Source organism: Arabidopsis lyrata (assembly GCF_000004255.2).
Source record: "Arabidopsis lyrata subsp. lyrata unplaced genomic scaffold ARALYscaffold_8, whole genome shotgun sequence".
NCBI classification, from domain to species: Eukaryota; Viridiplantae; Streptophyta; class Magnoliopsida; order Brassicales; family Brassicaceae; genus Arabidopsis; species Arabidopsis lyrata.
In genome coordinates, this window is record NW_003302548.1 from 20854673 (window position 1) to 20871396 (window position 16724).

At 34.2% G+C, this 16724-nt stretch overlaps 5 protein-coding genes and 1 non-coding gene across 10 annotated transcripts in view; 4 read left to right on the top strand and 2 right to left on the bottom strand.

The window, feature by feature from the left end:
- LOC110224551 overlaps nucleotides 1-1295 on the top strand; it is a 3144-nt gene extending 1849 nt beyond the window's left edge. The window contains exons 3-5 of one of the 5 annotated variants that reach the window (XR_002329038.1): nucleotides 13-123; nucleotides 302-722; nucleotides 987-1294. Coding sequence is in view for 2 of the 5 variants with exons in the window: in XM_021010749.1 (XP_020866408.1) it covers nucleotides 13-123; nucleotides 209-355 (258 nt within the window). In the remaining 3 variants the exon portion in view is untranslated. Of the gene's footprint in view, nucleotides 1-12; nucleotides 124-208; nucleotides 723-986 lie in introns of those variants that run through there. The other 4 variants (XR_002329036.1, XR_002329037.1, XM_021010749.1 and 1 more) reach the window with 4 other exon arrangements.
- Nucleotides 1296-2876: 1581 nt separating this feature from the next.
- On the top strand, nucleotides 2877-4501 carry LOC9302610 (probable inactive purple acid phosphatase 29). Its single transcript, XM_002864793.2, has 3 exons — nucleotides 2877-3268; nucleotides 3374-3771; nucleotides 3847-4501. The coding sequence occupies exons 1-3, from the start codon at nucleotides 2983-2985 to the stop codon at nucleotides 4315-4317; spliced, it is 1155 nt and encodes a 384-aa protein (XP_002864839.1). The 5' UTR covers nucleotides 2877-2982; the 3' UTR covers nucleotides 4318-4501.
- A 242-nt stretch (nucleotides 4502-4743) lies between these two features.
- TRNAT-UGU lies at nucleotides 4744-4815 on the top strand. The gene has a single exon. It is a non-coding gene; the product is annotated as a tRNA-Thr (tRNA).
- Nucleotides 4816-4840: 25 nt separating this feature from the next.
- LOC9300915 (mitochondrial mRNA-processing protein COX24) lies at nucleotides 4841-5592 on the top strand. Its single transcript, XM_021016308.1, has one exon. It carries the CDS (start codon nucleotides 4971-4973, stop codon nucleotides 5382-5384), a length of 414 nt encoding a protein of 137 aa, XP_020871967.1. The 5' UTR covers nucleotides 4841-4970; the 3' UTR covers nucleotides 5385-5592.
- A 2851-nt stretch (nucleotides 5593-8443) lies between these two features.
- LOC9300916 (BTB/POZ and TAZ domain-containing protein 1) lies at nucleotides 8444-10782 on the bottom strand. The gene is made up of 5 exons (XM_002866492.2): nucleotides 10473-10782; nucleotides 10221-10360; nucleotides 9569-9872; nucleotides 9121-9455; nucleotides 8444-8847 (listed from the first exon to the last, which is right to left on the bottom strand). Exons 1-5 carry the CDS (start codon nucleotides 10602-10604, stop codon nucleotides 8661-8663), a joined length of 1098 nt encoding a protein of 365 aa, XP_002866538.1. The 5' UTR covers nucleotides 10605-10782; the 3' UTR covers nucleotides 8444-8660.
- Nucleotides 10783-14270: 3488 nt separating this feature from the next.
- Nucleotides 14271-15672, bottom strand: LOC9302611 (GDSL esterase/lipase At5g63170). Its single transcript, XM_002866493.2, has 5 exons — nucleotides 15432-15672; nucleotides 15206-15336; nucleotides 14884-15120; nucleotides 14546-14792; nucleotides 14271-14456 (listed from the first exon to the last, which is right to left on the bottom strand). Exons 1-5 carry the CDS (start codon nucleotides 15670-15672, stop codon nucleotides 14293-14295), a joined length of 1020 nt encoding a protein of 339 aa, XP_002866539.1. The 3' UTR covers nucleotides 14271-14292.
- Nucleotides 15673-16724: the final 1052 nt, after the last annotated feature.

The window sequence follows — 16724 nt, forward strand, 5'->3', positions numbered from 1 at the left end:
GTGATGGTGAAGAGACTTGAAGGTGCTAAAACGGTGATGACGAGTGAAGAAGCGAGTGATGGTAGATGTATCAAAGATTGTCGCCAAAGCAAGAAGCTGCTTGTTCGCATCAAGCAAACTCAAGTAAGTTATTAGTTTAGAATGGAATATAAATGTAATTGATAATTTTATTGCTTCGACGCTTTTGTTTTGATAACATTTCCCGTAGGTGATTGATTCATCTAAGATATATCTTCTTATAATTGATGGGGTTGAGAATGATGACGAGTCTAACGGGCAAAAAGAGTTTTATCATGACCAGGTGAGATTTTCTAATTTACCATGCTCGAGTCTTCTGAATCGTAATGTTCATTGAGAATGATGACGATTCTAATGGGCAAGAAGAGTATGTGATATCATTGAAGGAAAGGTATGTGAATCAACTGACTCTATCATCAGTATCTTGAAATGTTGGTGATGGTTATGACTAACATTTCTCTCTTTCTTTAATTGGAGCGTCATCTTGTGCTTGGTGTGATTTCGTGAGGCTATAATGCTGCTACTGCTATTTGTTTTTGGTAATGGTGAATGTGTAAATAATCTTTATTATTGTTGTTCTGTCTAGATACAGTTGCTAGCAGACTTAAACTTGAAGAAAACTCCCAGCTGGTGGAGTTGGTTGCTGATAGCAATATAAAATTACTCACTCATAGTGAAAATTTTGACTTTGTTTTGAGCACAAGGTACGACTGTTTGTTGCTTCTTTAATGTCCAATTTATTATACATGATGGGAATAATCTCTATGATTTCATTTACTTTGAGAATGTTGCTTATGCCCATGTTTGTGTTGAGCTTGCTCTAGCTTTAGGAGGATATGTTTCAACAAAAGCTGCAGGACATGCCTTAGTATTCTAAAGTGGAGTTTTGTCTCAGTTTCACAAAACTGTAGATAGCATATTTTTTTGAATTGAATGGTAAGGTTCTTCTTCTTGTACTAACGTTGCAGGAGCTTATAGTGTCATTCGGGCTATTCGAGATTGAAGAGCATGTTGGGAGTGAAGAAGAATGTCATTCAGGCTATTCAAGAAGCTTGAAGAACTTGTTAGGAGTGAAGAACATGATTCCTAGTTGTATAGTTAGTCTAAGACTTGGTTTGATATAACTTGGATGGTATGTTCAAACCCTTATGATTAGTATTCTTGTTGTGAAGAGTAGTGCTAAAGTAGTATATAGAAGTGTGGATATTAGTTTAACTATTGGATTGAGACTTACGTTGTATGAATTGATGTTTGGTTTATGAAATGATGTTATATCTTTTGGATGTTTATATATATATATATTAAATAGCTTAAAACAACTGCATAAAATAAGAGTCATAACACTGAATATTATAGCATTGTAAAAACAATATATCATAACCTATATACATTGCCATTATAAGTCGATATATCAAAGCTTTTTACTAATGCTATGGTAGAATACTCTATCATAGCATACGACAAAAACGTTATCGTATGTGGGGGGTCTACAATAACAGGGGCATAAGACAGCGTTTATGAAAACGCTATTGATGACATATAATAGCTCTTCTCTCTTGCTAATAATGTAGATATTTCTTGTAGTGTAAACTCCATTATACATATTTGTTCATGTTAAAGGACATTGAAGAACTTCAAACAATTAATCAACTCTAATAATTTTCTTATATTTCACGCATCAGTTATCCTAATGAACATACTTAATTGTAATGTTTGTTATGTTTCATTCCACTATTTAACAACTTGCATGTCATTGCTGTTTATATACACTAGTCTCTAACCCCAAGGAAGCCAATTATAGATAAAATATTGACTATCAATTTTGCAAATTTTTTTGGTGTGAATAGTTGTAAAAGGCTGTACATTGCGTAAAAAAACTTGGGGTGAAATGAAAAAGCATCACATTGTTATTTTAAAAAGGCCAAACACTCTTTTTAAAAGGCTAACTCTTTATAACTTTTTTTTTCCCACACCCATTTCCTGTGAGAAAGAAACTTTGCATGCGGGAATATAACAATACGGCTTTGCTTCTCAATACAACGACATATAACCTCTCTTTATAAGACTCTCACACACACATATGTATACAAGTCTCTGAATTTGTGTATCTATCTACAATGCAATATATATATATATATATATATATATATAGCTTGATATCGATCTACATTTGAAATTATACAAGCCATGTTTCTTACTTCAGTTCTTCACCAGAAACTGGTGTTCTTAATCATGGTTTATCGCGATGAGATTTTTGTTGTTGTTGTTGATGATGATGATGATGGAATTGGAAGCTATTGTCCTGGCTAAGTCAACTTGAGGCCTCGATTCCACTGATGACGCTAAATGGGGAATAAGCATTCCTGGTCCGATCCATTTCATGTTTAATCTTATTATATATCGTATTAAATTTAATGTTGTTCAAGTTGGTATTCGATGTTTTAATCACTTACGTATGTATTTTCTCATGTAATGTATCGTAGAACTAATTATTCTGAAGGGTTGCTTTGTTTCTATTGATTAATCGGAAATTTTCTTTACGTCCGCAACCGCAACTAAGCAGTAAGCCCCATAAGTGCTTATAAACGAAAACAAAGAATTTGAGTCCCCAACTATATTTTTGGACCAATTAATTAATCACTATAGGTCTCATGAGGAGACTGATAAACCTTAAATGTAATTGCCATTATGAGTTTGCATGTGAGTTCAAAGAAAAAATATGGTTGGTAATTGGTAGTTGTGTGTCATAAATCCTGATTATTATAATCACGCCAAAATATTTAACTAGCTGATTAAAAAAAAAACCTCTTTAATAAAAAAAAAAAAAAAAAACCAAAATTTAAAAGCTTCCATGTCAAAGTTTTGTTTTCTTTGGCTTCTTTCTACACACTTGCTCACAGCCTCATGTCTCATCACTAACACTAGGACAAATCCACTTATCGTTTTTCCTCTGTCACATACACAATGGCGGACAATCGAAGAAGAAGAAGCCTATTCCTTTTATCCGCGTTCCTCGCATGTCTCTGTTTAGCTCCGGTTCCGGTGGCGGCTCATCGTCGGAAACTAAGGTTCGGTGTGAACGGCGAGTTCAAAATACTACAAGTGGCGGATATGCATTTTGCTAACGGCGCTACGACCCGGTGTCAAAATGTTCTGCCTAACCAGAAAGCTCACTGCTCCGACCTCAACACCACCATCTTCATGTCTCGAGTCATCGCCGCCGAGAAGCCTGATCTCATCGTCTTCACCGGTAAAACCCCCTAATTGAACAAAACCCTAACTTTCTTCTCTCTATCTGAAAAAATCTGAACTTTCAGGTTTTAATATAAACCCTAATTTTGAAATTTCGAATTAGGTGATAACATATTTGGGTTCGATGTTAAAGACGCTGTGAAATCTCTAAACGCTGCGTTTGCTCCGGCGATTGCGTCTAAAATCCCATGGGTTGCTATTTTGGGAAACCATGATCAAGAATCTACATTTACACGACAACAAGTCATGAATCACATTGTGAAGCTTCCCAACACTTTATCTCAAGTGAATCCTCCTGAAGCTGCTCATTACATTGATGGGTTTGGTAATTACAATCTCCAAATCCATGGAGCTGCTGATTCTAAACTACAGAACAAATCTGTTCTTAATCTTTATTTTCTCGATAGTGGAGATTACTCTAGTGTTCCTTACATGGAAGGTTATGATTGGATCAAAACTTCTCAGCAATTTTGGTTTGACCGCACTTCAAAACGTCTGCAGGCACATCAATGATGTTCAATCTTGGTTTTTGATCTTGACATTGTTGTTTTGACTCTGGTTTTGATGATATTTCAGAGGGAGTACAAGGCAAAGCCTAATCCTCAAGAAGGTATAGCTCCAGGACTAGCTTACTTCCACATTCCATTACCAGAGTTTTGGAGTTTCGACTCAAAGAATGCTACCAAAGGAGTGAGACAAGAAGGTACATCCGCGGCTTCTACAAACTCGGGTTTCTTCACAACATTGGTAGCTAGAGGAGATGTGAAATCTGTGTTTGTGGGTCACGACCATGTCAATGATTTCTGCGGTGAACTCAAAGGTTTGAATCTATGCTATGGTGGTGGATTTGGGTACCATGCTTATGGTAAAGCTGGATGGGCGAGAAGAGCAAGAGTTGTGGTTGTTGATTTGAATAAGAAGAGAAAAGGAAATTGGGGAGATGTGAAATCGATTAAGACATGGAAGAGGCTTGATGATAAGCATCTCTCTGTTATTGATTCTCAAGTTCTTTGGAAGAGTTCTGCAAACAAATTAGTTGTTCGTTGACATTGAGTTCATGTGTTGTTATGTTTTGATACCTATGTCTACCAAATGTTCTGTTTTTTGAGTTAGTTTTAAGATCGATACGATATAATTTTGTTTGGTTTCAGGCAAAAAAACTAACTTTCAAATACATTATATGTAGTGTTTTGATTAGTATTAGTATATATTAGCTGTTCTGTAACCTTAATCAATTGTTTAGTGCTTGTTTTTACTGCTTAACAACTCTCACCATTTTGTGTTACCAATTGGATCCACTAATTTTAAAGTTTTGTCTATACTTTCAATAAATTTTGGTTAAATGATTTTGGGTTTTTACAGTAAAACCTAAACCGTTTATAAACAAAAATTGATGTGTTTGGTTTTCCTTTTTATACGGTTCGTTTAGTAATTTGACTATCTATAAATTAAACGAGACAAAAGTAGCAAGTAGCCCGTATAGCTCAGTGGTAGAGCGTCAGTCTTGTAAACTGAAGGTCCGTAGTTCGATCCTGCGTGTGGGCACTTTTTTGTTTTTTTTTTTCCCGATTTTCCCGTCAGTCCGTCACATTGAGAAACGACGACGTTTAATAGGTTTCAAAACCTGACGTCGTCATCTTCACCCGTCGTCACTCGTGTGTTTGACGAGATTTTGGTTTCTGAGGGTTTTGATCTCTGCAATGGCGAATCTAATGCATAGATTCTTCAAGAACAACAAGTCTTGCTTCAATTCAATCCAAAGGCTTACTACTACTCCGTCTCTCTTCACATACCAGAAGCCCTTCATCAACAACAACAACATCGAATCTATTATTCAGAAACCCGATCCAGTTTCTTTTGCTAATCCCGTGATTACACTCTCCGGGAATGAATTCAATCAACCTATGCAGTTTTACCCTAGTTTCTCCATGGGGTTATGCTTGAATCCCAAAATGATTCAAGGTCTGGATCTAGCTGAAACAGCGTCGTTGGAGGAGGAAGAGGATGCGAAGGAGAACGTGATTTACGCTGATAGTGTGAAGAAGAAGAGGAAGAAGAAGATGAACAAGCACAAGTATAGGAAACTCAGGAAACAGCTTGGTCGCAAGTCGTAGAATTTGCTGCTGCTTTATCCATTTTTTTTACTATTCCGGTGAGAAGTTTGCTCCTTTTATATCTTCTGAATGACTGAGATTCAAAGGATGAACCTTTTTCTTGAATTAGAACAAAAAGTTTCTATATTCCATTGCATTGTCATTAGTCTGTGTTCATCGTTTGTTCTGCCAACACATTTCTAATAAAACTTTTGCGCAATTCACATCACATGGTGCAGTGTTATATGTGTTTGTTACTAATTCAACTGTTTGAATTCTTTAGGATTTGCCCATTTGCATTTTTAAGTGCTGAGATTTGGAGACACAAGATTTGGCATTAATTGTCTTGAGTTTTCTTGCTAGTTGGATGTTCCAAGTTTGTGTTTTTCCTACATTGCACTGTGCCGGCATGATTTTCTTCATATCTTCATCAATTCATAAGCTTTGATGTTAGTGATTGTAGAAACGATATGAGTGTGTACTCTTCATGAGTCATTTGCTTGGAGACCCGGTAAGGATAGTTAACCCGGTTTGATTCTAGAGCTCAGTGTTGCAGTGAGATTACTTCTTTAAGCTCTAACTGGCGTACTCTGAAATCACATGGAACCTTAGGCTAAAGTCCCATTGTCATCCAGGTTGGGATTCACCATCGTTTTTAGAAAGTCAATGTTTATTGCGGCTGATGATAATGGTTGGTATCTTCAGATTGTATGTTCACTAAACTGGTGAAAAAATCTGATGGATTTTCGACTTTTCTACCAACTTGTATGCCTTGAGTTAGATAAGGGGATACCGATATTCTACTTTAGTTGTAAAGCTAGAAATGGGTTTAAACTTTTTCAAAACTCAAAAATGCAGAATTTGCAGACATAGCTAGTGTGAGTCATAGTAATCTCTCTGTGTTGGCATTCAAAGACTTGCACTTGCTACTTGTAGTAATCTTGATCAGAAGAATGACATTAACCTTTTCCAAGTTTGAATTCTAGTTTTAAGAGATTTTGTTCTCTTCCTTCCCTGCTTCAATAGCTTTGTTGTTCCAACTCTGAAATTTAATTGCATTCTTGTTTGTTGCCAAGGCTGTAACCTTAGAGAATAATGGGTTATGGTCTTGAATCTACTAGGGACTGTTCATTACTTTTGGATCATATCTGTTCTTTCTCAATGAAACAGAGCATTTTCCTCTTTTCGGTCCAAGATGATGGAGTTTATGTAGCTTAAAGGATTTATATGATTGGTTCATGTTTGTCTGACGACGTTAGTGATTCATGTCTATCAACATTTAAACCCTATTACGCTGTTTTTTCTTTTCTTTTGCATTGCATATCTGAGTTGAATTTAAGATGTCAAACGAAAACAACTTGACAGTTCCTATAAGTCTCCCTTTACTGGTACTAAGTACTAACAACAACAACAAAAAAACTCAAGAGATAAATATAGTAGACTTCAATGCTAACACCTAAACTGAAGCAGTTAGAAACTTCATTCTCATCTTCAATTGTGTCCGGGAGAATTAGGCACAATGCACGCACAGCTCTCCTTAAGGAGGTGATGGAACGACGGATTCGATGGGAACATCTTCCATCACCTCCTTGAATATTGAAGAGAGATGACCAACATTTTTATCGGATCAATGGGAATATACTCGGATATGTTGGTTGCGTTTGAGCTACTCCCGGTGTGATCAAAACAGCAGCACATAAGGCTATAACGAAGATAAAAGAAACCATAACTTTGGAACTGATATCCATTTTTATTTCTGATCCTACCTTTTATACGTTTCTTCTGCGTGGATAGTTTAGGAATAGGAAGAAAGTTGAAATATATAGGGTTAGAGATAGAAATATATGAGTTTTGTTTTAAGTCAATAAGAAACGTATCAAATATTTAAGTTTCATGTGTTTTAAAATGTAACTCTCATGACAAACGAGAATGTCATCAATGCAATTAATGTTTATAAATCAGATATTAACAAACAACTCAAATGTCATACAAAATGATTTTAAATCAGATTAGTTTCATTTTTTTTTGTTTAGTTTTTTTTTTCTATAATTCATACGTGGTTGAATCTCTTTAGTCACTTCTAGTCACAAGATAAGAAACATTTTTGTCGTTCGTGAAAACATTTCTTTTATTTTTGTTTAGTTTTCTCTTTAATTCATACGTGGTTGAATCTTTAGGCCCTTATATCGTCATGATAAGAATCATTGTTGTCGTTACTATTTAAACATCGGTGGCTGCATTGCTCCACTACTCGAAAGCTTGACGGGTTGTCACTTAGCACATGGAATTGTCATCTTATTTTTTTTTTCTTTCTAAAACATCTATAATTACGATGTATTAAAGCCTTGATTGATGTATGATGTTATCAGTTTAAGGCTGTTACTGAAATAGAATCTAGAGAAAACTTTAGTTAATAAACTTGCTCGATTTGTTTAACCTTTGTATGTCAAAACTATTGTTATAACATGAAAATGTTCATTTCCATTTTAAAAAGAAAAGATCATTGATTTGTTTTTTATAATTAAGTGCATTCACCTGGTAGTTAAGAAGTATGAATTGAAATGTAAGAGTAAAGACATCCAACACGAAACCACATTGCGTGGTTCATCTGTTCCCCACGCGTCTTTCCCTTTTCCACTCGAACCCAAGAATGAAATGAATAATTTAATAAAATATCTGTGTTTAACTTATAAGCACATGTTTTTTTCTAATAATTTGCCTTGTTTGCTTTTGAATCCTCAATCATGATCAACCTTCCACTATACCAGTGACTGAGACCGGTTGGTCAATTTTGATCTCCAATAGTATTGAATTTCTATTATTTCCATCCAAAATTGTATCATGCATAGTTGAAACTATTGTGATTGATTAGACACCGATCCAACTTGAATCTCATTTAGATTTTTTGTGATTCATATGCAATCAGGTCTAGTCATATAATTTGGCATGACCAATCAAACGACAAAGAGAATTTGTTTCCATCTTGTCAAAACTGAAATTATTTGGATTCAATAATCCTTTTTGAGTTTTTATGTTAGCGAGTTTTAACCGGATCAATCTGTATACTTTTTACCACAAAGTCTGCAAAAACCTAATACCATTTTATAATCAATAACACTTTTATATATAATTCGACCGACCAAACAAATCGACAGATTAAAAGGGTTACTCTTCGACAAATTTAACCCAATCAACCGGTCCGAGAGACAAATCACAAACAATAAAACTTCCGACTCTAGTAATGGCTTCTAACAAACACTCACTATATAATCTAATAAAAACACATATTTTGAATATTCATCTTAATTTGTTCCGGATTCTGATGAAATCTTCTGCTTCTTCTTTTAATAACACTTCACTTTTTTTCTTCTTTGTTTGAGACAACGAAGACATGGCTCTCGCAGACGCAACTCTTCTCACCAGGACCTTCCACTTTGTGTCCTCAACCATTTTCTTGTCCTTTTCGCCTCTACTCTTATATTGCCTACTCCAATCACCAAAAAAAAGAGTTGACAACGAAATCAGATTCTCATTTTTTTAAATATCTTTTAATAATTCAACCTAACAAAATATTTCCAGCCGTCCGATCACGACTCATCATCTAATAAGTAGGCTACCACCACAAAAGATGTAATTATTGGCGCCGAAAGTTAAAAAAAAAAAATCAAATGAGATCTACTATCGAAAAGTGAAAAACTTTTATCATTAGAAACATTTTAAATGTGGTTTTGATGATTCTAAAATGTCGGTTTTTAACCTGCAAAGGGGGACACGGCAAGATTCAGATTGGTCGCAGATCGAAGAATGGAGTCTAAGGAGTTGAATCATTCTCTTGCAACGGACACAACCTTTGCCATCGACTCGTTTCTTGCATACCGCAAAGTGACGTATCAGAAGTTGGAGTCCGTAACAAGTCGAAAACGCACTGCATGGACCGGTTTTTACTTGAGATGTTGACTTGTCGTCTAAGTTAGACGACGGTCCGACCAGTGTGCAGCCTTCGGTGCATATGTGTTCGATACATTCCATGGCCTCACTCAATTGCATATACAGATTCTGTTCTCGTCTGTGTCTCCTTCTTCTTTTCTTCCTCTGCAAGAAATTCATCCAAAAAATGATTAGTACCGTGAGGACCAAACAATAAAACACTAAAACAGAGTTTTCTTGAAGAACCCAAAAAAAAGAAGGTGTTTTGAGTAAATTACCGATTCAGCCTCGTCGATGAATTGGAGAATGTCAAGTTCAAGAAAAGGATCGTGTTCTTGAAGAAACTTCCATCCTTCGGTCTGTTCAACGGTCTTGAACTTGTAATGAATGAAACGCATACACTTGAGACAGAGGTCAGGTGCGTCACAGAGACGAGCCAGCTGGAGAATATCGACGACGTTTTCGGCGGTTACTCTTTCACCGACGCCTTTTGTGCACCGTTGCTTTAACTGAGTCACCATATACACATGTGATAAAGCTAGTAGATGGATTCCGTATTTTTCCATCTCTTTCTCCGTGAGACTAAACAAAGACACATATAGGGGTATTTTAGTCATTTTATATACTAATCCTAAATTTCTTTAGGGTAAAATCTGCCGTTGATTTATTCAAATTTGATGTTGGTAGTTGCTTCGTGTTCCTTGTGTTGTGTTTCACACGTTTTTAAATATGAGACAAGTCTAAATCAATCGCAATCTGGTTGTGGTGATCATTTTAATTTATGACTAAAACGTTGGAAAAGTCCAGTTTGGTAAAGATCTTTAAGATGATGTATTTAACATGATTTGTATTTTTGAAGTAATAAATCCTACGGATTTAAAACAAAAATCTGACGATGAAGAAGATAGGAAAACAAAGAGAAAGACGAACCTCGGAGAATAGAGGAATCTGACGAAGACTGAAACGGCGTCGCATGGAACACCGAGAATCTTAATAACTCTCTTTGATGATCGGCCGTGAATTTTCCTCGGCTTCTCGATGATGTTTGTTAGTACCGGTGACCCCGAAGCCTGCATTTAACAATTTTTAAACAAACAAAAAATAAGCACCAAAATAAAAATGTTCGATCATTCAAAGAAAGTACGAAGCTCATCGGATATATAAGAGAAAAAAGAAACTTACGAGGATGCCGGAGTGTGCCGGAATACGACGGCGACCAGAGGTGATGATCTCAACATCAGTTTCCACAAGATCATATGAAAACTTATCGGCGATTAGAGAAACGCCGTCGTTTTGAGTGGCGGTTATAGCCATCGTTTAAATTTCAGAGAGAAAGAGAAAGAGAAAGAGGAAGAGAGAGTGTTGGTAAAAGAATTTGTTGGTGGCTGGGGAGGTTTTAATTGATGATGGAGAAGCTTGAGGGCAATGAATGCATCTCTGGATTTTATAGACAGCTCAACGAAGCCTGGTCCTTTTTGATTACTTGTTAATACCACGTGGCATTTTCTTATAATAAATATCTTTTTGTTTCTCTTTTACCCCACGCGCATTTGTAGACGCGTGCATTGGAATGAATCTCTGTTTTTTGTAACCAGAATAATTGGAAAAAAAAAATAGTGAACTGTATATTCAGGAGTTTTGGGGTCTCAGATCTGTATTTCTTAGATAAGTCATGAGTCATTGATAAATAATTTGCGGTTGTCCTTAACACAAACCCAAATTCGAGTAATTGGATATGGTTTTTTCGTTTTAATAAGTTGATAATCATATATATACAACACATAAAATTAGTTGAATCTTATTGTAAACACAGATACAACCCATTATTTGAGTTTACTTTGAAGCATATAGTTATGTTGTTACATTTTATAAAAACTTATAAACTAGAATGAAACAGAACAACTTTTTTTTCTCTCTTGCTTAAAAAATTTGAAGCAGAAAAACTGAAAATAGACTAGTGTTTGACAGAAAAAAAAACTAATTAATGTGAACAAACCCAACAACACAAAGCCCATGTGGACTTATGTCATTGTATGTTTATTATTTGACTAATAAATATACAAAGCACAAATTCAAAAAAAAAAATGTCCAGAAGATAAGTTCCATTTTATTTTCCTAGTCTGAAAAGTTTGAAAATTTAAGTCTGCATATCTTTTTTGGACCCGAATCATGACATATGTTATTTAATTATAAAACTTTATTTTCTCAAATCAGAACTTATAGGGTGAACTTATATGAATCATATCTAAAGTCCTTGATCAGTTACATTCATCTTACTATACGTTTAGATCCGTGTTCAAGAAAGCGCTAGGCGCTAAGCGGGCGGTGACCCAGTGCCTAGCGCCTAGAACGCCTAATCGGGGCCTAGACGATTTTTTAGCCGGTTTGGACGTTTATAACATAAAACATTATCAATATGATATTATATATAAAAGTTATATAAAATATCTATATAAAACTAAAAATTATGAAATTATAAATAAAAATTAGATAAAATATTTATTTATATTTATATTAAACAATATATGAATATTTATAACTATATATATAAATAAAACTCTAATTGAAATTGAAAAAATACATTAAACAAGATCTATATAATTTTAGACGGTCAAGGCGGTTATCTAGGCGTCGCATGAGATCCTAACGCCTAGTCGGGGCCTAGGCGACCGCCTAGACTGCTTTTTAGAACACTGGTTTAGATATGTATAAAGTATTTTGTAATGCATTATTGTAAACTTCACTAGCATTAATATGCCTCAAACATTGTCAAATAGCCGCAGTGCCTCCTAACACAACATATTAAAATACATTGTATAACAAATATTTTCTTATTCAATTCTCAAGTGCCAACCTGATATACCAACAGGATCTAACCTATAGATCATTATCAATATTTTATGTGTTTAATTGGACCTTTCGATACACCAATGTCGACTATATTATATTCCCAACATTACACCCATATATTATTCTTTATACTTTCCACTAAAAGTACCTAAAAATAATATTGCTTTTGTAATGTTTGGGATGACAATAATATTACTTTTGGTACCATGTAGGATGTTTGTCCCCATGATTCATGAAGCCACGAATGTTTATGTTTTTTATTGATCCTACGTGGGAAAAGTGATCAAACCGGTCAAGAAATTTGCCTTGTAATGTAGATAATATTATTATTCAAAGTTTGAGAAAGGCCGGTTATTGAAGTAAACCGACCCTTGCCTCTTCCCAAGAGCCACCTCCTCGTCTACGTGGCTGGTTTGATCCTCATCCACTCTCAAGCCCTCTTGTCTATCCACTTGTCAATCTTTGATTTATCCATTTATACCACTGGATTTTGTTAATTGTGGTTTATAAAATTAAATTAGCACAAATAATTTAACATCAGTGGAAATAAATTTCGCCGCATTACCACGTGGCAAATCTTATAGTCTAGGCCAATCATGGGAGTCAAGCTAAACCAATGACATCATGACACGTAGTCAAAGAAGAACTTTATGTTGCGCATACATATATTAATATATTTCTTTGAAGAAATTCAGACATCTAAGTAAATTCTGAATATCAGAGATGGACAAATATGAATCTGAAATACTTCAAATGAATTCGGATTCAAAACCATATAGCATATATATGTTCCAAGAAATTTCAGTATCCGTGTTGACATTTAACTACTAGTTTAGACATCTCATTAGGCCATAATAACTATTAATCTAACTATTGGGAAATTAATGTTTTATGGTTTAAGAGTTATGTACACTTTTTAGTTTTATAATATTTTACATTTTTTATTATAAGATGTTGGGGGTGTTTTCCTTTCATTAACTCTACAAAAGTACAAAGTATATGTATATTCGATAAATTAATCATGTTGTTGTTATAACTTTAAGTATTCACAAATGGCTCTTTAAGAAAACGAAACATCAAAATCCAAAACTTGTGGATAAGTTTCGACGGAAGAGAAAAGTGAAAAGTGTTAATAAACTAATGGATTTGATGATTTCATGTAAGATTCTTCCCAACACATTTTAGGATTTAGGAACTAAAATATTACAGAACACTTTCTATTCTAAACTGTTTATATTCCACTTGAACTCTTGAAGTACTGAACATTGATGTGTATGTTATACTCCGATCTTATCCTTAGGGTTTGGACTTTTTGGATATTTATATTTGTAAAGTATCATGAATCATGATGTACTTATAAAAACAGTAGAAATCTACAAAATGTGTGTATTTCCATATTCTCCAATCCATAATTTTTACTTGTTTGAAAAAATAGTCTAACACCAAAAAAAAAAAATTCTTAACACATCAAATTTAAATATATTGCCCAAATTCAAAATTTAAGTTTACATAAAATGGTTGATCATCTCAAAAAGGGATGACCGTTGACCTGAAGCCTCCCTTGGTCTTCGGAGCCAACCAGGCAACCACGTCGACGAGGCGCTGACTCCTTTATAATTGGAAACTTATCTTTATTTTTTTCCTTTTTTTTGTAAACATTTTTTAATGGATTTTTACACTTTTATGATTGGATAATTTTTACAGCAAAATATATAAATTGAAATAGAATATAACAAAACACTTCGTCGTGTGGCTCACTGTGGCGTGGCGGGTAGTTTGTTTGATGCTAACTGCTAAGGCTAGCCTTTTAAAATAATCTTTGAGCTTGGTCAAACTAAAAACAAATTTGTGGGCTTCAGGATTAGAAAACATTTTGATTTCGTAGAAGCTGTGTGCTTTAAGTGAGATCAGAAAAATTGGGTCTAAACCTTTCAAAAGGGCCCAAAAATTGAAGAAAATATTTAAAGGCGTGGAGTAGTACGACTTGGAAACAACGATAGAGGTGGTTTAATATATAAGATAAGCAACATTTAATTAACACTTACAAGTATAGTAAATCTTTTATATACACATACAGTAAATAGAATAATCGTTGTTGAATGTTGACAAAAAAAAATAGAATATTAATTGTTAGAGGACGAAAACACCCAAATCAAGCGAAGCTTTGTTGGATTTGTTGGATAATCGGAGGAATAATAGTCTGATAAGCTTTCTCCGATGGATGTCCAATGTCCCAAAAGACATAACGAGACGCATCCAAGCACGGTATCGGAGCCGCCGGAGCACAACAACAAGGTCTAGTTGGCGAGGTAAATCCTAAAAGAAAAGAAAGTATGATTGTGAAAAATTGATTGCCTACAATGAAAATTTTAAAACAATAAAGATTTTGGTGATTTAGAGTCTACCTGATCTTAGAGGATTTTTGACGAGTTCAAGAAGAGGATTATACATGTCGACGTATATCGAACGAGAACCTGACAGCATCGAGTTGAGGTTGTTGACTTCGTTCGCTAGCTTCCGGTTAAAGAGTCTAGCCACTACATTTGCAGGTTCTAGACATAACCCTCCAAGAGCGTTGCTTGCTCCTGGTAAGCAACCCAATGGTAATGTTCCCATAATCGCGAATTTTCTCGCTCCCAAATTATATAATTCCTATATCAATATTGTTTTGTCCATAATCAAAATAAAATTTTAAGTCAAAGTATATATGTAAATTTGGAATGAACTTTCCAAAGTATTATACCTTTATGAATGATTGAGTCCATGAAACCATCATGTCCGTGTATGAGAAGATAGTGTATCGAGTGTTTCTTGCTGGATTTGTGAAATATGTGATGGCAATATCGTTATTTCCAGCGGAAATGACAAAAACTGCATTCGATATGATTGATCTTGTTTTCTCTTCATCTCCTGTAATGCTGTTTAGCTTTGCTATGTAAGCTTTGAAGTCGTTTAACTGGTCTGGTACCCAAATAACTCCCTTATTTGCAATAAATATGAAATTATTAGTCATTATAATTGTTAGATGAAAAAAATTCAAATCACATTATCTAAAGTTTAGTTACCTGAATTCTGGCGGTCATAGGATCTAAACCGGAACCACCAGAAGCAAAACTAACACCGGTTAGGATATCATTGGGTTGAAGGAATGGACTACGATAAGCTGGTACAATATTCTTTATTCCCAAACCTTCGGCTGCATTCATATTTCATCCCACAAAATTAAAATAAATGAATTCACTTTTTAATAACCAAAAATTGGTGAGCATTAATTTTTAAAGAAGAAATTACCAATCAAATCTGTAGGAATTCTTCCATTGCCAAATCTTCCTGTGGCTCTTTGAGTTACAAAATCTCTTCCATACGGATAGAAGTTAACCTTAGTAAGAGTCATAAGATAATTGTTGTTTCCGGTATCGAGTATCGAATCTCCGAACGCTATAACCGCGGGAATATTTCCAGCACGAACGATGGAAACTGATATAACAGAAACTAATAGTACTATTGTAGTTTGAATAGCTAGAGAATTCATTTCAAAATGCATTGATATATTCGTTTTTCACTCAATTCAATACTTTACCATTAGAGGATTGTCATGATGTGAACGGGCTTAAAGGTGCTTCATTATTTATAGATCCCACAACTTATCAACAAATTAACCATAGCTGTTAAGGTTAGTATTTGCTGTTACTATAACTTACTAAATAACTATTTTAAGAGGTCCATCGAATCGAATTTATCCAGTGGCTAGGTTTCTATCACCCATCTTGTATTTTTCTATAGGATTATGTTATTCTGTTAACTATTAGCTGTGTTTGAAAGATTACTAGTTTGATTTAGACAGAATGCTAAAAATGATACGTTGTTCGGTGTACACTTAATTTTATATGTATAAATATAATATGGAGAGATATGTAACATGTTTATAGATTATAAAAAAAATGTAACATGCTTATATATGTGAATTAATGAGCAAGTTATACAATAAGTGTCATAGCTTATTTCACAATATTCAGATTTGTCTTAATATACAAAAATATCTCTATTTGATATACCACTAATTATACAAATAAATTAAATGCAAATTTATCCTTTATATATTAAAGAGAAATTGTTAAAAATGCCCCTTTTTCAATACCACTTTTCAAAAATGCCCCTTTTGAGAGTCCATTTTTAAGTTTGCCCTCTTTTAATTTTTAATGACCATTTTACCCTTATTTGAAACAAAATTAGGTCCACAAAATACAAAATATTTTTTGGCGGGAAAAGTGATCCCACAATTTTCCCGCCAAAACACTTGTAAAAACCTTTAAAAAACCTTGTAAAATTTTCCCGCCAAAAAAATTTTTTTGCGGGAAAAGTGATTCCGCAATTTTTTTTGCGAAAATTTTTTTGGCGGGAAAATTTTTGGCGGGAAAAATTTAGGTATTTTAAAGGTTTTACAGAGTATTTACAAGTGTTTTGTTAGGTTTTACAATGTATTTTAAAAGGTTTTACAAGGTACTTATAAGGTTTTATAAGGTATTTATAACTTGTAAACCTTATAAAAACTTTAACCTTATACTTGTAAAACCTTATAATAGC